This window comes from Salvelinus fontinalis, chromosome 6 (genome assembly GCF_029448725.1).
Source record: "Salvelinus fontinalis isolate EN_2023a chromosome 6, ASM2944872v1, whole genome shotgun sequence".
Lineage (NCBI taxonomy): Eukaryota > Metazoa > Chordata > Actinopteri > Salmoniformes > Salmonidae > Salvelinus > Salvelinus fontinalis.
This window is the reverse complement of record NC_074670.1, coordinates 44,177,415-44,204,093: the sequence shown is the minus strand read 5'-3', so window position 1 is coordinate 44,204,093 and position 26,679 is coordinate 44,177,415. Positions and strand designations below refer to the sequence as shown.

Below are 26,679 nucleotides of genomic sequence, written 5' to 3'. Positions count from 1 at the left end.
AGCAGCAAAGCCTTGTAAAGCGTATTGTTGTTCTTCTCTTTCATATTAACAGGTTTTGGGGCAATTATCCACGAATGGGAGCCGTCAACTGTTTGCGTTTCTGTACAATAGCAGTAGTGCATATTGTGGTTGTAGGGAAGTGGGGAAAGGAGCAGGGGCTTATGGTTTAGCATGTTGGGGTCGTGTGGCTTTGTCCCCCCCCCCCCCCCCCCCCCACCATGTGATAGCAGAGCTGTGTACTGATTGGGGCCCCTGGGGGCCTGGCCCCATGTTCTCTCAGTCGCTCTATCTCTCTCTCTCCGGGTTGTTGCAGCATTTCTCCTTTCCTTTCACGTTCTCTGGTTGCAATTAACATTTTACTTTTTAGCCATTTAGCAGACGCTCTTATCCAGAGCGACTTACAGTAGTGAGTGCGTACATTTTCATTGGTTCTCAGGTAATGTTACATGTTAATGACCAGGCTGGTGGAATGGTGTTGACCCTGCTAGAATCACATGAAGGATAATTAAGGTGCACGGGGAGAAACAACACAGCCTTCCTGCAGGAAACGTAACTTCTCACTGGACCTCTACTGCTGTCCTCACCTTCCTCTATGACCTTTCTAGAGATCCCTGACTCCCTCCTTTCTACCTACTCAACCCCCTCGTTCCTCTATTTATTTCATTATTTTTTGCTCTCTTTTTTATCTCTTTCTCTCACTATTTGTCTTTCGGTCTCTCTCTCTCCTCGCAACTCTCTCTCTCACCCCCCCTCTCTATCTATCTTCCTCCCTCTCGCTCTCCCTCTTTCTCTCCATATCTCTGTTATTAGATTTAGGTCTAATGCTCCTGGGCACTGTGGTCTTAGCAGCTCTAATTTCTACTAAATCATCTCTCCTCCGCACCATATGCTCTCCCAGCGAACCACCGTGAATTAGAAAAGCCAGTGATTTGTGATATTACATGATTGGATATGAAGAGAATTCACTCTTGTCCATGTTGATTTTTGTCCCTGGTTGAATGAGGGATTTTCATATTCTAATGTTCTCTCTACATCACTCTTTAGCTCCGTGGTACAATAGCATGAATGTGGTTTTTAAACGGTCTGGGTAGAATTAAATCATTGTTGTTGATGGACAGTTGGGACGTGAATGAATGAATAACATCTATTGTATGGTTTTCTTCATTTGTGATCATCAAATATACACTGGGTGTACAAAACATCTTTCCATGACTGACCAGGTGAATCCAGGTGAAAGCTATGATCCCTTATTGATGTCACCTGTTAAATCCACTTTAATCAGTGTAGATGAAGGGGAGGAGACAGGTTACATATTTTTAAGCCTTGAGACAATTGAGACATGGATTGTGGATCTGTGCCATTCAGAGGGTGAATGGGCAAGATCAAATATTTAAGTGCCTTTGAATGGGGTATGGTTGTAGGTGCCAGGCGCACCGGTTTGTGTCAAGAACTGCAACTCTGCTGGGATTTTCACGCTCAACAGTTTCCCGTGTGTATCAAGAATGGTCCACCACCCAAAGGACATCCAGCTAACTTGACACAACTGTGGGAAGCATTGGAGTCAAGCGCGTGCCAACATCCCTGTGGAACGCTTTCGACACCCTGTAGAGTCCACGCCCCAAGGAATTGAGGCTGATCTGAGGGCAAAAAGGGGGACTGCAACTCAATATTAGGAAGCTGTTCCTAATGTTTTGTACACTCAGCGTAGATGAATGATGTATAATTGTATTTCTTCCCGTTAAAACAGTAACGCTGATCAGCCGTTTTGATTACAGCTATTAAAGCGTCCCGCATTAATCCAAACTGTATGTGTACTTACTAGTTGTGAACTAGAATCTTGAGTGAATTCTATGAATTCATGAATTCGAAATGAGAGAGACCACAAAACTGGGATTTTCTGCGCTGTTTACCTGCACTGTGTTTCTGGATCCAGACACCTCCAATTTGGCCTGAACAGCTAACCGGTGGCTGAGTAGTTAGTTGGCTGAGTGCATACAGTCCACTACTTTTAACCAGAGTGCAGTAGTAGTGCACAATGCAGGGAATAGAGTGCCACTTGGGACTCAGCCTCAGTGTGAGTTAGGAAGGCCAGAGAGGGCTGCCAGGACCAGCCTGGATTCTTATCCAGTTAGCCTTGACATTAGCCACTCACTGCAGCTAACGGGATTATGGTAATTATAAAGAGATTAGGGGGTTTTAGATGACGAGAAACAACCAAACAGCCCTCTATCCATCCCTCCCTCCATCGACCTGTCTTCAACCAGGAACATTATCTATTATAAGGAATGAAATATGGTCAGATATGTTAATAAATGAAAGTAAGGGTGAAACGGAGCTTCTTTGAGACATTTAGTATTGGACTATACTAATTGGGATCATTGGATTGATTCAGAATGGTCTCTTGGTTCTCCAACAACACACCGGGTTTCACTCATAGAGATGCCCTACAATGATGAAAACACCCTTCAAAGGCTGTTAGTGTCTTTGAATCCTGCCCGGCAATGGTTTTACAGGCAGGACAGCGGGAGTTGCTGAGGCATTGAGATGGTGATGGTGGCTATAGGTTTTGATGTGGTGTGTGGTCACTGTAGACAGATTGTGTCTACAGGGCGTTGGACTCAATTCAAGTAATTGAACCAACATCGGTCAGTTAGTTGTTTAATAAAATATTTCAGTTGTGTATATTATTTAGTTTTTATTTGATGATTTTATTATTTTTCATTCCTTAAAGTCATCATCTCATCTCTGCTCAGGAAGTATCCAAACAGCCAGACAACATTATCTCTGTGCTTCCTATACTGTACTGTCTTTAGTCATCTTATTTAGCCAGGCTAGCGCCTAAACATGCTGCAGAGCTGTCTGAAAAAATAATTTGACTAATTCTTCAAAGTTACTAAGGCATACTTTCAAAAACAGTCTCTATCCCTCTCTCTCTCTCTCTAGTTGTTGTGTTGTGTACATTCCTCTCTCATGCGGTCTGTGTGTATCTAACCTAACCTAGCAGACATAGAAGTGGATCCATCTCTGAGCCGGATAAAACAGGCGCAATGGATTATGGTCATTGTAGTTAATGACCACTCTTCTGCGCAGAACTAGGTTGAATATTTGCTTTCGTCCTACATAGTTATTGACTTGATTTCTCTCATGAATAATTTGATTTCTCTCTAGAGAAAGCGCGTTGGACTCAGAAAATAACCAAATTAAATGGAATTCAAGTAATTTAACCAATATTGGTCAATTAGTTATTTAACAACCCCCCCCCCCCCAAAAAAAAATGTCATGTTGGTTAATCGCTCAGCACTATGCTCTATATCACCATGTGCATCTGGGCTTCAGATCTGATCTGGGTACAGTACTGTAGTGTAGTACTAATGCCTTTTGGGAGTGTTGTGGCCAAGACACAGACTCCTCACATAATCCACTATCTAAACCAGGCTGTGTGTGACATGTGCACTCACACACGCAAACACACACACCACAGGAGGTTGGTGGCACCTTAATTGGGGAGGACGGGCTCGTGGTAGTGGCTGGAGCGGAATAGGTGGAATGGTATCAAACACATGCTTTTCAATGTTTTCAATGTGTTTAATGCCATTCCATTCGCTCTGTTCCAGTCATTATTATGAAGCGTCCTCCCCTCAGCAGCCTCCACTGACACACGCACGCACGCACACACACACACACACACACACACACACACACACACACACACACACACACACACACACACACACACACACACACACACACACACACACACACACACGACTACTATCTCTCTTCAGCCACACAATGTACTCTCCGGGAGCAGCCGCGGCAGCACCTGCACCCTCTCTCCTCTAAGTTAATTGGACCTCCAGCAGCATGGCACTTGGTCTCCGTGGCAACCCTGACCTGCAGTGAGATGGATTAAAACACAGAATTAGGAATTAGAATAATTGAATAGGATCTCTATGCATTAGAACTTCTACTGCCCTTCCTGCCTTTCTAGCCCGTCCACCCACCCCCCCCACCCACCCACCCACCCACCAAACACACACACACACACACACACACACACACACACACACACACACACACACACACGCACCAAAACCCAATCTACTAATCTATTCAGTATTATTTATGGGTGCTGAAGGCTCCCCAGATGCATATAAAGAGAAAACCACGGTGTCAGCTGTTTCACCAGCCCTCCCCTCCCCGTCCCTCCCCTCCCACTTATCTAAAGAGCCCTTCAATCCCATTATCTGATTAGCAAAGCCATCTTATCCTCACATGTTCCCCTTTTTAGTAGTGTAAGGGGTTCACTCCTTCTCCATTGGGTGGCCAAGTGCGATGGTGTCAGCCATGTTGTGTCTACCCCTCCCAGTTGCCTATGCAGGGGCATCTCTCCAATCACTTTGGCGTAACAGACAAACAGATCTTCTGTCCTCATGCGGTCTCGTCATCCCTTACAACTGACAATTTATTGCAACCATAAATGTTCCTGAAAGCCTGATCTATCGTAAACCCTCCGTCCCGAAGAAGAGGACGAAGTAGAAAGAGAATTAATGCAAATGGCACACAAGAAATTAAAGTAAATGAACCAATAACAAATGACCCAGTGTGCCCAACCTCTCCAACTATTTCTCTCTTTTTTCTCTCTAGTAACTCAACTAAATTTGTTTGACGTTTTTTGGAACCAGAGCCAAAAAGGCTTTTATAACTATAAAGGGTATGGATCAGGATAAATCACATTAAGCTATCCAATTTAATTAAAGTATCAACTAAACATAATAGATACTTACAAGGGGGAAAAACTATTTCCATTTACCCGCTATTTCTTGGGAGGCAGCAAGGGAATGTGAAATCTTAAGCAGAGAGCTTGGAGCACCCAAGGGAGTGTTTGAGACCATTTACGATGATTTAGAAGCTTCCTATTTTTCAAAAATTATGCGTCAGAAAAAATGCGGGATGGAGGACGACGGTGGCGGTGTAATGAACCGAATAGCTGTCCCACTTTAGCCTGCGTCAGCTCTCAGCCAGGATGATCAATAGTGGAATATTTTTATTCATAAAGCAGCGAGTTAATTAAATCAAGGAGTCTTTGGGGTAGATGTAAGACACTAAGCAAGGGCAGAGGAGTTAAACGGCTGGAGCTGAATACAAAGCCGAGGACAGAGGCCTGCCAAGGATGATCAACCGGCACGGATGCCCCAACTTTCATGTCCTTTGCTTTATCTCTCTCTCTCTCTCTCTCTGTCACAAGCACACACACAACCACACACACCTGCACTCACAATCTTGTTCTTTAATTAACCCAATTCCACATCGCTAGTAGAATCCCGGTAGCCTGTGTTGTCGTTGTCGTCACCGCAGTGGAGGGTTAAGTGTGGAGGGCGAACATTTTTTAAACTACAAGTACGGTACATGTCCTTTACATTTGCATTCATCCCTCCCATCCCTTTGTGCTTATAATACAGCCTCAAACGTATCCATAATCTTCTTTAAATGTCAGCCAGGAGAGAGTAACAATCAAGCTCTCTGTTCCTTCTGCCAGACATGCCAACCTCAAGACGAAATTTGCAGCAGCGGGAAAAGAGACATGATGGTCCAGCTAGATGTTAATTGTGAGGCACAGATCGACGTGACCAAACCCAGTGTGTCGTGTGGTTCCTGCCTGGGACTTTGCCACCTCCTGCGTGTATGTCATGTCTAAACTATGAGGCCCCCTCTATTTACGAGATAGAATTCAGTGTAAAAGTGAAGTGGGGAACCACAATTCAAGCCGAATGACTGGATAGACTAGAGAGTGAATGGCCTGATCGGGTCTTCCAGGGCTTGTGTCTTTGTGTGGAAGACGGATGTCCAGACCCGAGCTCCATGCTGAAACTAAGAGGCGTCCATCTGACCATAGTAGCTCCCCGTCACACAGTCCATCCACCCTTCCACCTGCCTGCGCCATCCCATCATCCCCGTGAAAACACTCCTTCATGCTCCAACCTAATTAAGAGCTACTGTCGTCCTGAAAGCCAATTAGACTTTAAAGCCTTTGGAGGAGGGGAGAAATCCATAGCATTTTTAATTTGTCTCCATTTTTCAAAAGTGGCTGTAAACCAATACCGATACTTCCCAGTCGTTCACTGCAGTCCGAGCACACCGCTGCAGCATAGAGAGAACACACTCCTCCTCTCTCTACCCCATCATCACCATTACCCGGGTTGTAAAACACTGAAATATGAGCCACCCACTGTTCAATATGCATTATACTCTTTATATATCTATATTGAATAATGTTACATCTCCCCAGAGAGGGTGAGAGAGCCTGCCTCTTATAACAGAAGCAAATGGGGACTGTGACACAAGAGAGCACACCTCATTGGCGATAGTACCCTAATGGAGACGGGCCTGGCGGAGCCCGCAGTTGCACGGAGTCAGCCGATTCAGCCGCTGAAGACGTCTCGGGTTTCATAAAACAAAAAACGCTCCCCCATCCCCAGCCCCTCTGGGGTCCTCTCTCTACCCCGTTATTGCTGTTTTTTTCCCCCTCTCTAATGAAAGAAATGAAAGAAAACTGAAATGTGCATCTCATAAGGCAGGCAGCTTCGTTGGGTCTGGGCTGGGCTGGGCGTCTGAGGGGAGCGGCGGCCTGGCAGGCGCCTAGACGCTGTCTTAACCCTGTCAGCTCTCGCTAGTGCCAGCCACCGGTAATGTGTCCCGACATCATGGATATGTGAAATCAAACAAATATGCCTCCCTGATACATATACGCTCCCCTGCCCCAATCAACCTGGGGCCAAACGGGCCTGTGTGGGTTATATACACTGAGTGTACAAAACATTAGTAACATGATATGACATAGACTGACTAGGTGAATCCAGGTGAAAGCTATGATCCCTTATTGAAGTCACTTGTTAAATCCACTTCAATCAGTGTATGTGAAGGGGAGGAGACAGGTTAATTTGAGACATTGATTGTGTATATGTGCCATTCAGAGGGGGAATGGGCAAGATAAAAGATGTAAGTGCCTTTGAACGGGGTATGGTTGTAGGTGCCAGGTGCACCGGTTTGAGTGTGTCAAGAACTGCAACGCTGCTGGGTTTTTCACACTCAACAGTTTCCCTGTGGGAAGCATTGGAGTCAACATGGGCCAGCATCCCTGTGGAAAGCTTTCGACGCCATGTTGAGTCCATGCCCCGACGAATTGAGGCTGTTCTGAGGGCAAAGGCGGGTGCAACTCAATATTAGGATGGTGTTCCTAATGTTTTGTACACTCAACGTATGCAATCATATAATGGCTTCTCATGTTACGGAGCTCCCGGTTTATGTTTCCCTGACAGGAAAGAGGGGTGACGGAGGACACCAGTCAGAGTGTTGTGATAAACACTAACGAGCCCTGCGGTGGCTTCCACTCCATTCCATTCCCGCCACTCTAGGTTCACATGTTGAACTGTCTGTCCTCCCTGGAGCTGGGGGTATATGGGAGGAGGGGGTAAATGTAATATAAAAGCAATGGGGGTTGACCTGGTTAGTGTCATTTATTTCAAATGAATAATGTAATCTAATATCAGAGACAGAAATAGCTGGGAGGGAGCCTTTGGTCTCATCCTCATCTCCCATCTTCCCTCCTCCTGCTGCACTGGTACAGTAGGTCACTGGGTGTATCCCAAATTCTTTTCTTTTGACCAGAGCGCTTTGGGTACAGGAAATAGGGTTCCATTTGGGACGTTGCCACTAACTGTGCCCAGAGAGGGGGTCTGGGCCTGGACTGGATTAGTATGGGCCTGGACTGGATTGGTCTGGGGCCTGCTGGGGTGGCGTGGTGGTGGGCTGGATTGGGATGTGGATGTTGTTTGTGTGGCTTGCAGGCAACAGAAAGCTACTGACGAGCCTAGCTGGAAATGAAATTTGGCATGCAGATAATAGCTCTGCCGAGAGCAACAAGCCCGAGATAGCACACCCCTCCCGTTCTGTTCTGTTCTGTTTGATAGGTACCCTAGATAGGCAGGTAGCAGACCAGTCAGCGGTATGGAATCAACAACCGGGTGTATATATCCTCTCTTTATGGCAGCATGCCGTAAATAAGGGTTATGAAGAGGGACATATGTCTGTTTTGACTACGGTAGTAAATAATATGATCGGGACAAGCGTGTTGATGATGGTTTGAGGTTATGAGTCGTTTTCCACTTTCCATGTATTTCAATTTCAATTGAAATGGTGCTTTTCCTCATCTCACTGTCCCTCTCGCTTTCCCTCTCATCTTCAGTGAAGGGAGAGGCCGCGATAACTAAAAATAGAAACCCGAATTGTGTTGCCATGCCATTCATTATTTTGCAGCGTCTGTTGAGAAAATTGAATTGAATAAACTTGGATCACGTTTACCAGTAAATCCCAAACGTCTTTCTCTTTTTGTGTTTATGCAGTGTGTACGCGTGCGTGTGTTTGCCCGCTACGAGGACGGCTCCTCCTTGTAGCGTGCATAAGATATCCTTGAGTGTGTTGCTAGGCTTTTATCAGTAATATGTTTTTGCGCTGCCAGCTTGTCTGGACATGTGAGGCTTTAATGGAATCAATAGGAGATTTATAGCAGCCATCCTGCGAGTCAGAAAGAGGAGGGTGAAAGGAAAATCAAGTTAACGAAATTTGCAAGCAGATTGTCAGTGTCAGGAGACCGATGCACTCCCGCTCTCCTCCCCCACTCCAAAATGTGTGTCCGCGCGAGTGTGTTTGCTTGTGCTTTTGTGGATGAGTGTGTTCTGTTTTTGTTTTGTGTGTGTTTGCGCACACGCGCGTGTGTGTGTGTTTCCGCGTGCATGTGTGTTTGAGTGGGTGGGTAGTGTGGATGTTACACTGTTTGTTGTCTGCGTGTCCTTTTAACTCTGAGGCGGGAAGCCAATTTCAGCCAGATGATAGTCTCGTCTCTTTTGAAGGTGGAGATCTGACTCACCTAAAATAACATGAGACACTAAGGATACAGACAAAGGATCCATACACCATGTAACAAAGCAGCGTGGCCTGCCAAGAACACGGTGTAATGTGCTGCTCGACAAGGATTGGTGGGCAGATGTTTGTCCCAGATCATTAGCGGCAGTATCTCGCCAATATCAAAGAACATTAGCGATGAGATTAAGTAGGCGAGGTCTACATCTGCTCAACAGATAGCGGAACATGTAATATGTTGTATGTTATGTTATCTATATGATTTACATCATGCATGTTGCTGTGATGTTTTGGGGAGAACTTATGATGTCCTCCAGAAAGTTGTGGCAGATACACCATTTATGTGGCAGCATATTGTTGATTGTGCTTCCCCATCCCATTCACTTTGCGTGTGTGTGTGTGTGTGTGTGTGTGTGTGTGTGTGTGTGTGTGTGTGTGTGTGTGTGCGTGTGTGTGTGTGTGCGTGTGCGTGTGCGTGTGTGTGTGTGTTTGTGTGCGCGCGCGTGAGGGTTTGAGGTTGCTCAAAACCGCAGAGAGAGAGAGATTGTATTTCATAACGGTTCTTATTTAGCTTGGATGATTTCATTTTTTTCTCTCTCTGTAGGATGGAGAAAACACAGCCGAGTAAACAAAACAAGAAAACATTTATTAGAACTGGGAAAAGCCGTGGGCTCTCGTTCTCTGTCGCGCGTAGAGGACATAATGGACCTGAGGCCCGCCATTCATGAAAAATGTAAACAAAAGAGACTAAAAGAAGAATCAAAAATGGGAGAAAGAAAATACCAAATAAAGTATTCTTTTGCATCTATGCCGTCGACGTCAGAGTGAGTGCAATGGGTAAAGCAGTCGGAGGAAATATGCATTCTTACCCAATGTGTCGGAGGTATAAACACGGAATACATTTTCCGTCTGTGCTGCATGTTAAAGTGGCTCATTATGAGTTACGCTCGTTCAAATGTTTGCCTTCGTTGTACATCGCAGATAGTTTGAGTCAAAGATACACAAAAGCCCATGCTGTTTAGATCAACTCAAGGAGGTAATGGAGATTGTTGCATCTCTTTTCAAACAAAGGCCCTGGCCAAAGAATGCAAGGCTATTGAAAACGTCAGGAACAATAAAGCTGGACTCAGGTTGAAGCTGTATATTAGAACACACTAATTAAGATTTCTGGCACTAATACAACTTGATTGGGCTCCCATTTAATAACATACACCAAATTGTAATTGAAGGTGGGGGGGGAGGGGTACCCAATTAATGGTGTTATTATAATATCCTGAGAGGAAATGGCTGGCAATACTCTGGTTAATTCATAATTATAGGCTGCCAGAAGGAAGAAGGAGAGAGGTTAGGTTAGGCCGACCATTGTGTTTGGGGGTCAACTTATTGATCCTGCTGAGTGAGTGAGTGAGTGAGTGAGTGAGTGAGTGAGTGAGTTAGTGAGTGAGTGAGTGAAGGGGTGAAGGAGGGAGTGAGTGAGTGAGTGAGTGAGTGAGTGAGTGAAGGGGTGAAGGAGTGAGTGAGTGAGTGAGTGAGTGAGTGAGTGAGTGAGTGAGTGAGTGAGTGAGTGAGTGAGTGAGTGAGTGAAGGGGTGAGTGAGTGAGTGAGTGAGTGAGTGAGTGAGAGAGAGTGAGTGAGAACATGGGCTGGCAGAAGTCCACAGTGTTAAGCTGGAGGTGAAAGAAACTCACACCTGTTTAGGCGAGGTGCAGGCGGGCGGAGTAGAACACGGAGTAGAACACGGAGTAGAACACAATAAAAGGAGAGCCGCACACTCTAGGAGCTCAGATGCAATCATTTAATAACCAATGTTTCGACAGACAAGATGTCCTCATCAGGGTATAATGACAAACACTGCGGGTCACTAGTTTATATAGTGTCAAAGGACACACACAGGTGTCTGTAATCATATCATTTGGTAAATTTACAGATATAAAGAGAACATACAGTAAATGGATAGCATACGATCATAGATACAATTTGGCTATATAGGTCTATGAACATTTACAATAGCAAAATCACAATTATCACAAGAATGGCTTCAGATCAAAGTCTACGTTGAGACCGAACGGAGCAGGTGTCTTTAAATTAGAGATCCAGGCAACCTCTCGTTTTAACAATAAATTGTTGAGGTCACCCCCTGACCTTGGGGAGGGTGACGTGTTCGATGCCGAACGAAATCGAGTGGTTCGCTTCCAAAAAGTGTGTACCGTACGTCGAGTTTTTGCACCTAATGGTGCTGCGACGCTCCGAGATTCGTATTTTCAATTCGCGCTTCGTTTTACCCACATCATTTTTACCACAAGGACAAGCTGTAAGATAAATAACTGCCTTAGTGGAGCAGTCGGGTTAAACCCACCGGTGGTCTCTCTCTGTTATGTGGAGCAGACATGACTGGGAGACAGACACCCTGATTATCCCCCCAGATATTCCATATCTCATTTGTTTCCTCCCTGCCCAGTAATTGCATTTTGCTTTTCAAAATGATGTTTGCCCGACAAGCATCTACAAACAAACAAGCTTAATAAAGTTAGGCAAAACCATTGTGACATGTCCAAAATCATCTGGCTCATGACCGAATGCATAGAGGGAGAAGGAAAACTGTCAGGATTATAATGCTGCCGTGTCTTAGTTTGTATGCGTTCTCAAGTTACTCAAACCCAATGTGATTGCTTCATTTCTCCTGGAGAATAATGGAACCCTATTGAAGGGTTCTTCTACTTGAGATAAAAATGTTGAAATGTTTTACATTAAAAACGCGCACACACACACACACACACACACACACACACACACACACACACACACACACACACACACACACACACACACACACACACACACACACACACACACACACACAGAAGAGGGAGAGAGAGGTGGATCTGAGAGGGCAAGAAGAGAGGAAAGGGAAGATATGACGTTTATGGTTTGTAGAACAATTTGATTTTAGACTTCAAAGGGATGGCTATCATTACTCCTCAGCAGAACGCCGGAGCCCCAGAATGCTCCAGAATGCCCATATGTTCTTAACCGCTTCGCCTCTCTGAAATGTGAGTTGGGCCTTCAAACAACCCCCTAACATTTCATCTTTGTCTTTATCTTGTGTTCCCCAGAGACCTCAGTGAGAACCAGATCCAGGCGGTTCCTCGTAAGGCTTTCCGTGGGATCACAACTGTCAAAAACCTGTAAGTAGCCACACTCCATCCTCCTCTATCTTCCGTATATAGAAAGCACTTTAACAAGCACCTGGCGTGGCTTCTCTGTGAAAAACAAGTGTGGAAAAAGTTATTTGTCAGAGGTAGATGGGTTCAGGTCTGTTGGAACAATTATCTAGTCTCCCGTCCGATCATTCATTCATTCATTCGTTCGTTCATTCATTCATTCATTCGTCCATTCATTTATTCATGCATTGATTCATGAGATTCTAATAAGTAACACCACCGTTAATACACTGACAAATGTATTCCTCCTGCTTAGGGAATTACAACCCAGGTTGTTAACAAGCCACAGTAAGATGGCCTTCTGTTTTCATTTCGTTGACAGGATTCACCCACATGGTTACCTCAGTTCAGTATTAGTGGTGAGATGCTGCTTCTGATTTGCATGGAGTCTGATGATATTATGATTTTTTTTTAAACACGCCCTATCTCCAGACCAGAGCCAGTTGTACGCCAACGTACGCTTCCCCACACATGTTGCCGGGTGATGGTTTTGGGCAGAATATCAGAGAGAAAGAGAAAGCAATTCCCAGCCAATGGCCGCCATTCGTCGCCCAGAACAATAAACATTGCATTCCCCAAAACTCAGCCCCAAATCAGACAATCAGAGGAGGGCTTATCGATGATTCACTGCAATTAATAGAGAGACGTGTTGTTGAGTTTAGGCTTAATGGGCCGACCACTGTGTTTGGAGCTAGGGATCACCGCTAGTATGTAAATCAGCCAGGTTCGGTCTGTTCCTTTTCCCAGGGTTTTGTTGTAAGTCAGTCTGGGTGGTTCTGGGTGGTTTCCTCCACTATCCGATCATCATCATCATCCACTTTCCCTTTCACGTGATAGACTGCGTCCCAACAGGCACCATATTCCCAATAGTGCACTACTTTTGACCAGAGCCCTATGGGGGAATAGGGTGCCTTTTTTGGCACGTATCCATAGAACGAAACCTGGCTTGTCTTTCTATATAAACTCCCTCTCAGTGTTGCCGGGCTGAACTGAGGTGCCTTTTTGAACCAGACCTTTTGGTTATCTTTATGAGAATGCAGCTGCATGTTGTTTTAAAGACTGACAGGAACCCACTCAGGTCCCCCCCCCATCTAGAGAGAGAGAGAGAGAGAGAGAGAGAGAGAGAGAGAGAGAGAGAGAGAGAGAGAGAGAGAGAGAGAGAGAGAGAGAGAGAGAGAGAGAGAGAGAGAGAGAGAGAGAGAGAGAGAGAGAGAGAGAGAGAGAGAGAGAGAGAGAGAGAGAGAGAGAGAGAGAGAGAGAGAGAGAGAGAGAGAGAGAGAGAGAGAGAGAGAGAGAGAGAGAGAGAGAGAGAGAGAGAGAGAGAGAGAGAATGAAGGACAGACCGGAGTCAGCTGGCCTCCATTACCTACCAGATCTCCTGTCCCTGCCTGTGGCGCTATAGATAATCTGCAATCCACCAGATAAACAGAGCCACACAGTGCTTTCTATTCCGAAAGAGAGTGTGATAAAGTAAGGCATCTCCTTTAAGGACATGAGTCAGAGAGGTTCATGTTATGCACTGCGCTGCGTGGAGGAGCGACAGTCAGCCAGGTTGGCTTTAAAGCTCGGGGCAGAGTAATTGTGTTTGAAAATAAGTGGAGTGCCTGTCTGTTTGTGTTAGGGCACCGCTGCCACTCAATGAGGCTCCCCTCCACCGCCCTCTGCCCCTCCCCCTCTCAGATTCAGTTAACAGAGTGTCACTCACAGCTCCCTCCCCCCACTCTGACCCTGGCCAGATGAGACCCCCCACCCCCTCTCTCTCTCTCCTCACTCATCTCCACAGGTCAACGTGTGTGAGAGGTGCCCCTCCATCTCCCTGTGTTACCCACCCCCCCAACCAAAAAAAACACACACTCCGTTCCCTGAAACGGTTGATGAATGGAGAGCGAGCTGCTCATTACTCATCAAAGAGAGCGAGAGAGGGAGAGAGGAGTGAAAGAGAAGAGTAAAAGAGAAAGGAGAGAGGGACGGGCAATCCCAGCAGCCTCGTCGCCGGGTTGGAGCATTTAGCACAGTCCTTCAGCTGTTTGCAGAGCACACAGGAGACAGGGAGGAAGGGAGACAGTGACTGGTTGCCTGAGACTCTTTAGTAACCCCCATCCGTCACCCCCCCCCCCCCCTCCCAATCCTCCTCAGGCACCTCCGCCCCAGCCCCAGCACAGCACAGCAAGGTGACTCCTGATTTAATTGCCGAAACAGTCCAACCCTCCATTTTCCTCCCAAAGTAAAACCCTGACAGGTCCCAGTTGGCCATTGCATTGATTTTCTCATATGCTCTCCCCTCTTTCTCCTAATGCCCTCCTTTTGTACTGCGCTACAGAAGTAGGGACACACCGCTCTCCCCACACTCGTAATCCCAACCCTGATGTCCCGGAGAAAGCTTTATTGGCTACTGAAAACTGGAGTGGCATTCATTTCCCTCAGCTATCAGATTGCCTTTCTTTTCCTTTAAAAAAAAAAACTGCCAAGAAACTGGCAGAGGTTGTTACTCTAATCTGCTCTCTCAACAAATGAGACAAATTTGTCACAAATCTGTATATGTCAGAGCAGACAGGATCTTTATCTGGGGTTTCTGGGCCTGCCGCCCTTGGCTGGCTTCAGTTAAGTGTCAGCTCGACACACACACACGCTGCTGACTGACTTCTGTATCCGTCTATCCGACACACAATCGGCCAATCCACAGTGTTGTCCATCAGCAACAAAATGGCTGCCCACTGTAGGTCTTATAAGGTTATCTGCACATAACATAGACATTATGTTGCGATAGTGGCAGTATAGAGAGTTCTGTCAGCCAGCAAACCAAACCTCCACTGGGCTGGGCTGACAGTGAGTTATTGCCATATATGAGACCAGTGCATTGACATCCCTCTGGTTCTAAACACTGCGGCCTCACTAATGCTATATCAACTAAATGCAAGGTGTGATTGAGAGTCCAGCTCTGCAGCTGGTTGGGGAAACAATGCATGTGCATAACTCATAACCCCCCCCCCCCCCCCCCCACCCTCCACCTCTGTCTTTCACTCCATGTTCCCCTACCCAGAATGCTGTGTCCGCAGCTCGCCGACTGCTTCTGGCGCAGCTTACCAGACCGCGCCACCACACGACACTATAAGCACCGCGGGCACACTGTACCGCTGTACCCAGGCCTCTGCCCACTGAACCACGCTACGGACACCAACACACAGCTGCAACGCACAGCTCCTAGACTACTGGGCTCTCACGTACAGAAGGGTTCTGCAGTGTCCCCTTTGTCCAAGTACACACAGTATTAGTAGAGAGAGTCTTTAGGCCTTGTGTCCACGTCCATCCACAGAAGGACACTGGCTAGCTACTGTCTGTGCTGCCCTCTAGCTGTGCTAATCGGGACACGGTAGCTAGCTGTGGATTGGCTGTGTGATTTATCTCCATCTTTCCATCCCTTCCTCCTGAAGCCCTTCAGTCCAGTTCAGCCCAGCCCAGTGACAGCGGAGTAGCCTCTATAAGGCTGTGTCCCGAATGGCACCCTATTCCCTGAACTATATAGAGAATAGGGTGCCATTTTGCGATGCCGACCCTGTCTGTTAGGGACTCCAGCTCCGGGCAGCCGCCTCCACCGCGCTCCACGCTCCCTCCACCACAGAGACGGATCCTCTCATTCACTTCCTGTTGTCTTAGCTGATGAACGTCGATCAACCGGGTCCCCAAATTAATTGGGAGGTTTGTGGCTGCTGGTTTAGCATCCTGCTCCATAGTTCCCCGTGACAGATGAATAGGGCTGGTCTGAGTGGGTCGGTACTGTTAAGGACTGCTCCCCTCTCCCTCTCTCTCTACTCTCTACCCTCTCTTTCCCTCTCTCTCTCTACTCTCTCTCTGTATCTCTCTTTCCCTCTCTCTCTACTCTCTCTCTCTCTCTCTCTCTCTCTCTCTCTCTCTCTCTCTATCTCTCTACTCTCTCTTCTCTCTCTCTGTATCTTACTCTCTCTCTCTATCTATCTACTCTCTCTTCTCTCTCTCTGTATCTCACTCTCTCTATCTCTCTCTCTCTGTCTCTGTCTCTGTCTTTGTCTCTCTCTCTCTCTACTCTCTCTCTCTCTATCTCTCTTCTCTCTCTGTATCTCACTCTCTCTATCTCTCTACTCTCTCTCTCTCTCTCTCTCTGTATCTCACTCTCTCTATCTCTCTACTCTCTCTCTCTCTCTCTCTGTATCTCTCTACTCGCTCTCTCTCTCTCTGTATCTTTCTCTTTCTCTACTCTCTCTCTGTATCTCTCTCCTATTTTCAAATTCCTCCATATGGGGCTGGGAATGCAGAAGCATCAAACTGCCAATACTGCTTATGACTGGGATGATTAAAGGCCAACGTAATTAGATGGAAGGAAATAAAATGTGGTACTCTCATTCCCCCCACATAACACCCATTACACATACACACGTAATGTGTACGCACACACACACACACACACACACACACACACACACACACACACACACACACACACACACACACACACACACACACACACACACACACACACACACACACACACACACACACACACACACAGCTATCCTCCCGCCCTATACTGTACATGGGATTGATAGTGGCCCTACGATCCCTCGAAGGGAGCCAAGTGCACTAAGCTGTCAGACAACAGAAATAATCTCTCATGATACGATGATTGTTTAGAGCCCAGAGAGTGCGAGCTGAGCAGAGCCAGGCATTGTACTCAGTACGTCTTCAAGATGTTTCCTAAAATGGAAACTAGAGGTAAAGGGTCGAAAGAACAAAAAAAGCTTTGATCGTGCTCTCCTCCTCCCTTTAGGTTTGTCAGGTTTCACGTGATAGAAGGCACAGTGGCGCCGAAACGTTGGCGTGTTACCCAGTAAACGACACCGAGTTTATGGCGTTGCGACTCTCTTTATTTATACAGTTCACACGATACTCATTTACTAATTAGGAACTTATTTCAAAGACATCTGTATCAGGAAGTTAGACGAAGCTTGACTAGCACGCTTCCAATTGTGTCGTTCGTATGTACCGTGCCACACCATTGCTTGTTTCCATCCTACACAGATGGTCGTTTTCTTTGTGAATATTTCACTCGGAATGTTTTATACCCAAGTGTGAAGGAATAATCTCATAGGAGGCGTCAACCCACAATCTGTCGGCAGACGTTGTAATTCAACATGTTACCTATTTCATTTCCTCTCTTGGGGGGGACGCTTTCCAAATGGATGTATTGTCTCCTCGGCTAAGAGATAAGGACCAGACAGGAAACAGATGCTTTACTAGAGGAGAGTCAAGGGAAGAGAAGAAAAGAGAAGATAGAAAGCAAAGTAAAAAAAGGATTAGGGATGGAGAGATTGGGGAAGAGAATGAGATGGGTCTAGGAAGAGGAGATTAGAGGAGGGAGATATGGTATTTTTTATAGCCTAGAGCAGAAGATGCATAGGCTGTGTCCGTAACAGGTTAAATGTCACAGGAGTTTTTTGGAGTCTGGATAAACGGTCTGGGAGAGTGTTCTAAATGTCTGCCCTTTGTGGTGCCTTGTCTTCCATCCATCTCCTTTTTGGGGGGCAGAGAGAGGAGAGAGGAAGGGTGGAGAGATGGGGGTTGGGGGGGACTGCATACTTAGGCCTGCAAATTAAAGTAAAAGGAAAAGAAGGAAGAGGAATGAGTGCTCTGAGCATTGGGAGTCCGGGCTGATTTACGAACCCTCTCCTTTAATTAAATTGTTTCAGTGACAGAGCCGGTAAAAGCTCGTAATGGATTGGCTGCTCTAATGTAATGAAATTACTCCCTTTCTGACTTTCAAAAAATAGAAAGGTAGAGGGGTGGGAGGAGTGGGAGAACAGGAGGGGGGGAGGGAGAAAATGCAATTAATATTTACAGAGAGTTGACAGACGGGGTGGGCTGTATGCTTTAGCCAGCCTCCTGTTCACTCTCCTTCTGTCTGTCTCTCTCTCTTTCGCTTTCTCTCTCTCTCGCTCTCTCTCTCTCTCAAACTCCCCTCCTCCCTCTTTCTCTCTCTCTCTCTCTCTCTCTCTCTCTTTCTCTCCTTCTCCTCCACTCACGGGGCAGCGTAGAGAGTGAGGTGATAGGCTGCAGCCAGACAGGCCACTTTAGCCAGCTGGTCCTTTCCTAACCTGGCAGGCTGCAGTGAGACAGAGGTGAGAGCTGAGATCTGAGTGTGTGCTGTGCGCTGCCTGGCGATAGCCTACTTACCACCAGTCCACCCCAGCCAAACTCATCCCCAGCCACCGGCACTCTTCCTGCAGCCCTCACCTCCAGCAGCCCCCTCCACCCTCCGCCTCCACGCCTGCAGACAGACCTGCCGCTGACTCCTGTCTCTAATCTCTCCTCAGGCAACTGGACAGCAACCACATCAGCTGTATCGAAGATGGAGCCTTCCGAGCCCTGCGCGATCTGGAGATACTGTGAGTCCCCCTTCTCCTCTTACCCTTCCTCCTCTCCCCTCATCTGCAGGGACATCTCCTGCTCTTCCCTCTTCTTTTCCCTTTTTTTCCGCCCTCTCGCTATCTCTCTATCTTCCCGTGTTTTCTGTTGAATGTCCTCCAAGGGCAAAGTGTGTTGCATGTGAAGTTGCGTAGGCGCGTCGTTCCTACCTGTGCGTGCTGCCAGCGGCGGCAGGGATAGTGTCGTCCTCCTGACGTGTTAGTCTGCCTGTCCGCCTGCCTTCTGTTTCTCCATATCGACTGTGTGGCCGCGGTTTTGCACAGGCTCATTTGTCATTCAGTGCTGCATTGTGACATCAAGCTGCTAGCCAGTGCCTTGCAAGGTGTCTTATTTTGTTTGCCACTTTTCAAAGCGCCCTCTGTCCGTGCACTGTTGCCTGTTTCTACGGTCGGCTGCTGTGGTGTAATATAGGCATGTCTAGGGATTCCAAAACATGCAGAACCTTGTCAGGGAATAGTGTAATGCATTGTAACAACTCTGTCGAAAAACTATAGGCTTAGCTTGTGTCCTCTGTCGTAGTGTGAAAGCTTTAAACTAGACACAGTACTTGGCCTGACAGACACTGTTGCATTTGGCTGGTGAGCTGCTACTATACTGTAGCACAGTGTCTGAAACTCTTCACTGAGGCTGAGGGTGTTACTGGGCTGGTCTGAGTGCCAGGGGAGGGAAGTACATGCCCCTGCAGCCCCCCCAGGCTGTTACTTCCTGGTGCAGAGGGATTCACTGGAGGCACCTCCAGCCCTAGCACAGTGAAGATAGCCCAGTCAGCACTACTAAGGATATGATAGGACAGAACAGGACAATATTGCTGGGGGAGAACGACATTTCCCAGATACTAGCCCATCCATCAGCTCATTGGCAGGGCACTAAATGCAGTTGTCATCCCCCCTGTTAGAGCAGGGCTCATTTTGTGACCAAGAGAGACATACAGTCAGTCTCACTCGCCGGCATTACAGAAAACCTGCAAAAAAGCTGGTTGGTTTGTTAACATTACTTGAGGTTTCATATTAGGGCTGTGCTCAAAGGCAGCGCAGAATTTGTTTGAATGAAGGATAGTAATTCTGCTGCTGGACTGGCTGTTCATTCTAAGCGTCCTCCTCCCTCTGCCCTGCCTTGGCTCATAGAGCAGCTAGCGATGGTTTCATGACCACAGCACAAAATGGCACGATGGAGATGAGATGGCACGATGGAGATGAGTTAGTCGGCCGAGCAGACCAGACATAAAAGTCAGCGTGTGTGGATTCAATTTTCATGAACAATGCTGCACCTTAATCGTGCTCGACCACAGCCCATGACGAAGCGGACGTCAGTGGAGACTGTGAAGATGTAAATACAAGTTGTTTAAAGATGATAATTCGCCCATATGTCCATGCAGCTGAAACTGAGATGATGATTGGACTAAGTGCTGTAGTGGTGGGTATACACAGGTATATGCCGTATGCCTACTTTTTTTTTCAGTGGGCATTACGAATACTCACTTCTTAATCCCCACTGATGCTTACCAAAGTAGTAACTACACTCAAAAATTGAAATGTCTTTGCAGATTTTTCCCAGATCACAAAAGTGGTCTCCTGATGTGGTTTAAGCATTGTTGTGGACTTAGAACATAAAATGTTGTTGTTTTCATACATTTTTTTAAAAGTATGAAACCTGTGGATTTTTGACTCAGTTGACAGACTAATTGATCTATTTCAATAGTAGGCCTACTATTAGCTTGCTAGCACGGTACGGCTTGGGTTGGCATAACTGTGAAAGACCAGTATGGGATTTATCATTTTAGAATACATGTTTACATGTTTCTCATATAATTTTTCACACAGGGCGCCATTCCTTCGCCGGGCATGCCGTTTTTGGGATTTTTTTGTCAAAGTTTGAGTATACCCACTTCTCCAGGAACCACTATTGCCTTCATTTTAATTAGGTTATGCACTCTTGGTAGATTAGGCTTTTTCTTTGAGCAATTTTCTCTGTTATAGAATAAAACAAAGTGTTCGATTTAATGGCAGCGTACCTACAAATGTAGGATCTTAATTTGAGCCCATTTGCTACAGCAGGAAAATAATGCTGCAGCAACAGGAAATGTGAATTATTATGTGGATTATAATTAATGGACATTTTTTTTAGTTGGGCAATACATTTTTCGTTAGGGCAAATCAAGTCTGACATTTCAAAGTGGAAATTACAAACTTTAGAAGCCTTTTTAAACCTAAAATACACTGCAAGTGCAGGAAGATTCTCCGCAACAAAAGAGTGATCAAATTAAGATCATACATCTGTAACACCTTTTCTGAATAGATACAGTAAGTTCAGCGGTATCCAGCTTTTCATATTGTCTTACTGTCCTTCTCTTATCCCTGGATTTACGGTATTACTGGCATAGCACACAAGGTGGCGCTAAAAATGCAAGAAAAGCCCAAAGGGCCTCTATTACAAGAATGCTAACAAAAGTAGTGCAAACTAATAGCAAAATCATGTAGACTATCATGTAGTTAGCTAAATGCTAACTAGCGAAAACGAACATAAACGAATTGCAAAGACAAGCAAATCCAGCTCCTACAAGCATAGTTAGTAGCTACCGAATGTCATTTTCGGCGAGTGTGGACATTTACAAGCGAAAGTGAACGAGAGAAATTGTGCAAATGAACGAAGTTGTGATGCATGCTTTTCTGAAAGAAGAGCAGGATGTGCACACGGAGCAGAGGGGAGAAGAACAAAGAAGAAAGAAAATGCAAGTAGGAAGCACAGGGAAGAAAATGGCAGCTGTACAGACAACTCATCCAGAGCTCTTTGACTTCTGACGGCAAACATTTAGTATTGAATTGCACGACAGAGACTCGCTGATAGATATAGAACGCTATGGGCTCATCAGCTCCCGCCGTCTCCCGTTGTGCTATTTACAAACAGGCACGTGACTGGCTCAACTGTTCTGGGGAACTACGGTAAGCTTCATAATGTAAAATAACAGGTGAAATGAAGAACGCAATCTGCTTTAACTCCTAACGTGTATTGCACAAGTTGACTGCAGGTTTTAACTTAAAAAGTAGCTTCAAATATGACAATTTATTGAAAAACTTCAAATAAATAGTTTTGACGGTATTGAAAAACCATCCCGTGGCTTTTTCTAAGTACTCCGGTATACGGTATATACCGTACCAGAAGGCAACTTCATGTTCAGGCCTTTATCTATTGCCCAGTGTAACAGTGTAGAATTGAAATTACAATTGGTTCTTGTTCATGGTGCAGAAGATGCACCACCTCTCCTGATAGCCAGTGTATTTCAGTGTATTTGTACTCGTGCCATCTTCAAGCCTTTGAATTGAACTCATAGATGAGATCCTCTCTCTTTCATGTGATTCGATCAAAGGGTATCACTGCACTAAAACTCTACCTTACTGGGTATTTTTTATTTATTCTTCTATTAGATCTGGCATGGGAACTATCGGTGCCTTCTAAGAGCCTGTGGTAAAGAGGGAAAAGCAAAGATAATGTATTATTGACGTAACAAATTTCTCCATGACCAGCCATGTTTGTTCCACATTGTCAGACCACCATGTTTTTACAAAGTATTTTGGAGAACAACATTGTTTAAAAAAAAAAAGGAAATATGTTGGTATGTCTTTTGTTCAGGAGGGAAAAAACCCAAAAAGAAAATTGGGAATTTTACAGTATGTAAATAGAAACTGGTTGATGAAATGAATTTACACTCACAGTCAGATGAGTTTATTGAAGCTGTCAAGAAAAATGACAGTTTTATAGGTGCTCCTTTGTAGTTTGATCTCAAGAAAACATTGTGTCCAATTACCCCTCTTAAAAAAGAGAAATTGGGGTGGTCGACACATGTGATGTTTCTACTCACAATGATCGTTAAACTTTTTTTTACATTTTTTTTAAAGAGCATCATCTGACTTCAGATATAAACAAGTCATTTCAAAGACCTCATTCCTATTGATGCATGGGTGGCTGAGAAATCTCTCTGATCATAGAAAACAACCAACACAAAAGACCCTGCCTATTTCTCCCGAGAATAATTCCTTATACAATCACGTCAGCTTTGTGTTAGATGTTAAGCATTCCCCCAAGTTGCTAATGAATAAGAGCTGATTTAGTGGACGACTAAATAGGCCTCCATAATGAGTGCAGCTCTGTGACTTCAAATGACTGAATACAGTTTAACGCCTGCCAAGCAACACAAAATAAATGATTGGCTCTTTCTGGTGATGAATTGTAATTTGGATTTAACATAAATGTGCTAATGACTGAACTAATGACTTCAAAGCTATCTCGGACATTTTCTTATATTGGGCATGCCTTGCATCTCAATGAGATGGAGAGAAGGGCTGGAGCCAGGAGAGCACACTGCATGGTGGGCCAACATACAGCTGGGTGGATGGGTGGAGGGGATGGACAGGCTAATGTGCCACTGATTCTTTGATGATTATTCATTGGACGGTTTCTGCTCTTAGGACATTTGATTTGAATAAATGCAGCTTTTATGTCAAGATGTCCTTGAAGATACTTGTCAAATGTAAGTTTCACTAGGCAAATTAATTGTGTAAAAAAAAATCCAACGCATTTTATTGGATTTTTAACAATCAAAATACTAGCATTGTATTAGAACACTGGTCCAGCAAATATTACCCTCAATTAACTGGTGGTGAATATGGCAGATAATGTCTTAACTGAGAGAGTCAAATTTGATTATACTTGTGAAAACTATTATGATAAAAATATGACTTACAATATGTTAGAAATTAAACTGTCAAACATGTTATTTGTACATTATTTTCTTGGTTATAACGTTTACATCATTTGTTTAATCGGTCCTTTAGCCGTTACAAATCTATACAAGTCTGATATGCTCTTTAAAAAGCCAAAGAGCATTTCAGACTTGCCCGCAGGTCGTCTTTGGAAACCCCTATGTTCTTACCAGAGTGGTGCCTGGCCATCTTCCATCTTCCCCTCTCCTGCTGCACTCTCCAGAGCAGAGCTGCATATTTAATGACCACTTTTTGTACAGAAAATTCTGGCTCTCAATGAACGCTACACTTTTTGTGCCGACCTACCGGGCTCTGTAATTTTTTTATGAGCAATGGAAGTGCCGCTGAGACATTTCCATGCTAGGTATCTCAAGGTGACTTTCACCTCATCACGCATTGATAAGAAGAGGGAGGGACCAAGTTTTCACATTACCACAAACGACCTCCCCCCTCCTCCATCTCCTTCCGCCCTGCCAAACACTGTCATTTGTCAATCTGTGCCCTCTGCATTTCCCTGACTTTTTTGACAGGGACCTCCGTGTTCCAGCTAGAGTGATTTAGTTACTTCATAACCATCTGAATGGGGACATAGACTCCCCTCACTCTATGTCAACACTGATTCACCAGGCTTGTTTGATACTGCATTCTCTTCTATTACTGTAATTTTTGCTGTTCTTCTATTTTGAGGTTACAGATGCCCTCTTTAATATGAGGAGACTTTAATGATGTTTTGGACCCGCTGGTGAGTGGTAAGCACCTCTCTCACACGAAGACCCAAGGCACGCCAAAATACACCAACCAGGGGGGACACCCACCCCCACCACCCCTCCACCCCTGCCTTGTTGCCTACTGTTGACTCGGTGTCGTTTATTTGAACTGTTGAAAGTGCATTGTTGGACCTGGTTGTGATGTGACTGTGGAGAACCAGACTGAAGGGATGCTGTATGGTGAGAGTGTTAGTGGGTGAGACGGAGTAGTACTGTTACGTTATATGCAGTGCGGCTCATTTGCTCCGAGCTGTGGTGATCACAAGAAACTATCGCATTTCTGTGGCTGCATTTTGGTTCCAGAGCCGTCTAGGGCGAGACGCGTGGGTGTTTGATCGAAACCTAAATGCATTGGTTCAGAAAAGTATTTTTTTTATATACAGGGACCGGGTCAAAAATATAATGTTTTTGCTATTCAGTGCTTTTGGTTTGGCTGGCCTTTACCTGGTATTTAAGTCAGTCAGCTGTACCTTGGCCAGGCGATCGTTGACGTTTCCAGGGAGTTGATGTGACCTGACCTAGCCTCAGTCTCCTTGCCCCTCGGTCTGTATCCTCTCTGACCTCACTTCTATGTCATAAACACCGCTGATGATTCCTCTTGATTAATGCCTTTCTGTGGCTAGAGAGACGGAGGCCCAGTTGTAGCTCACTGAGGAGCACATAACCCAGCGAGAGAGAGAGAGCGAGAGAGGGGTAGAGAGGGAGACAGAGAGATTGAGTATAAAGAGCGAGAAAGAGAGCGCAAGAGAGAGGGGTAGAAGGATAGAGAGAGAGAGAGAAGAGACTGTCAGGGGTTGAGTCTTCTGTGTGAATCAGATATTCCATGCATTTATAATCCCCAACACCAGTGTGCCTCCCAAAGGACAAATCAGTCTTTACCTCAGTATGGTCTGATTGAAAGGTTGCCTTCAGTCTTTATGAGTCAGATAGCAGGCAGAGAAAGAGAGATGGAGATAGAGATGGAGAGCGAGAGAGTGAGAGAGAGAGAGGGGAAGTGAGAGGGAGAGAAGGGGGGGGGGGGGTTGACGAATGAGAGGGGGGGCTGTCATTAGCTCGCAAACAGCACTTTCAAGCACAGGAAATTGCCTTGCCACCAGACGTGGCCCCTTACGATATCTCTGGGTGGTGTGACTGCGCCAATGCAGCGCAGTGGCGGTAGGGAGCAGAAGGAGAGAGGAGGAGAGAGAGGAACGACCCCACCGTGTCCCAGCAGAGCCAACCCAATGCACAATTAATCACTCGCTCCTGTACGCCAGGACACAAAGGGATGGGAACAGCTTAGATTCAATCTGTCCTCATTTAAACTGTAATGGCCTCATCAATGGCTCGGCACTCATGTCTCTCTCTCTGTCTGTCTGTCTGTCTGTCCGTCCTACATGTGCCTCCTGCTGCAGTATGTGACTGGCTAATACTGAGTGCCCTCCATCTACAGAACCAAAAGCTGAATCGTCCTCTTTTTCTCATCCCTCTCTCTTGTCTTCTCTCCTCCTCCGCCCTCCACCCTCCTCTCTCTTCCTCCCTCCGCCCTACTCACCGTTGCAGATGACATTTTCCAGATCCATAAAGCATGTCTCTATTGGATAAGATAATGTCCCAATGCCCAAGCGCCTCACTGTTTTCTTTTGTCTCTCATAAGCCCTCACTTAGACACAAACCACGCGGACAGCGTTTTGAGCTGCAGCTCACGTTATTGCTATGTTCACCGTCTGCGAGTTCAACGACATCTGATTGCGCCTTGGTGCTTTCCCTGAACCCTCCACGCTAAGCAAAACAAAGGCAAACATTTCCATCCCTTTCGGGTCGGATTCCGCCACGCCGCAACAAGTGGTGGATGAGTTACGATGGCCGTCATGAAATGAGGCCTCATCTGGAGGCACTCTGCTCATTTGTTTTGACATCAAGGCCCCAAAGCTCCAGGCTTGTTCTGTAAACTCAACCCGCTGCCTCGACACTTCTCAACCCGCTGCCTCCAACGCTGCTGCCGCCGTGCCATTGGCTGTTGTGTTAGTGGAGGTGAATTGTTCCAGAGTTCCATGGCAACATGGTTGGAAATGTCACTTCTCACAGGGAGGGAAGGCATCTGAGACAATTATGGGACTCTGGAAGAGGAGAGACACACACACACACACACACACACACACACACAGACGGAACATGCAGATTGCCTGGTTCAAACACTCGAGGATTCTTTAAAGCAGACCCTCTACTCACACGCACACAAACACACACTCTCACGGTGTCTTTAGGGAGGCTTAGTGAGATGATGAAGATGAAGAGAGAGAGAGGGAATTCACTCTGGTCGTTCCTGGGAAGGAAGCAGACTCTTAAATCAACCCCCACCCCCCACACACACACACTCATTGTGAGGGAGAAATGGCCAGGAGCAGAACCCGTGGGAAACTTCACCTCTCGCCCCCTCAGATATTACAATGTGCCACTCTAATGTGCCCGCCGAGAGAACAGTCAAAGAGGTTGGGGGAAAATCTACTCACCTACCTCCTGAAATACACTCTCTGTCACATTCCCACACCCACAGCCACACATGCGCTCACACACACA

At 45.9% G+C, this 26,679-nt stretch overlaps 1 protein-coding gene across 3 annotated transcripts in view; it reads left to right on the top strand.

Annotated features, from left to right (window-relative positions):
• slit3 (slit homolog 3 (Drosophila)) overlaps positions 1–26,679 on the top strand; it is a 202,339-nt gene that overhangs the window by 112,479 nt on the left and 63,181 nt on the right. For 2 of the 3 annotated variants that reach the window (XM_055926547.1, XM_055926546.1), the window contains exons 5-6: positions 12,033–12,104; positions 18,485–18,556. In XM_055926547.1, coding sequence (XP_055782522.1) covers positions 12,033–12,104; positions 18,485–18,556 — 144 coding nt within the window. Of the gene's footprint in view, positions 1–12,032; positions 12,105–18,068; positions 18,290–18,484; positions 18,557–26,679 lie in introns of those variants that run through there. The other variant, XM_055926548.1, reaches the window with a different exon arrangement.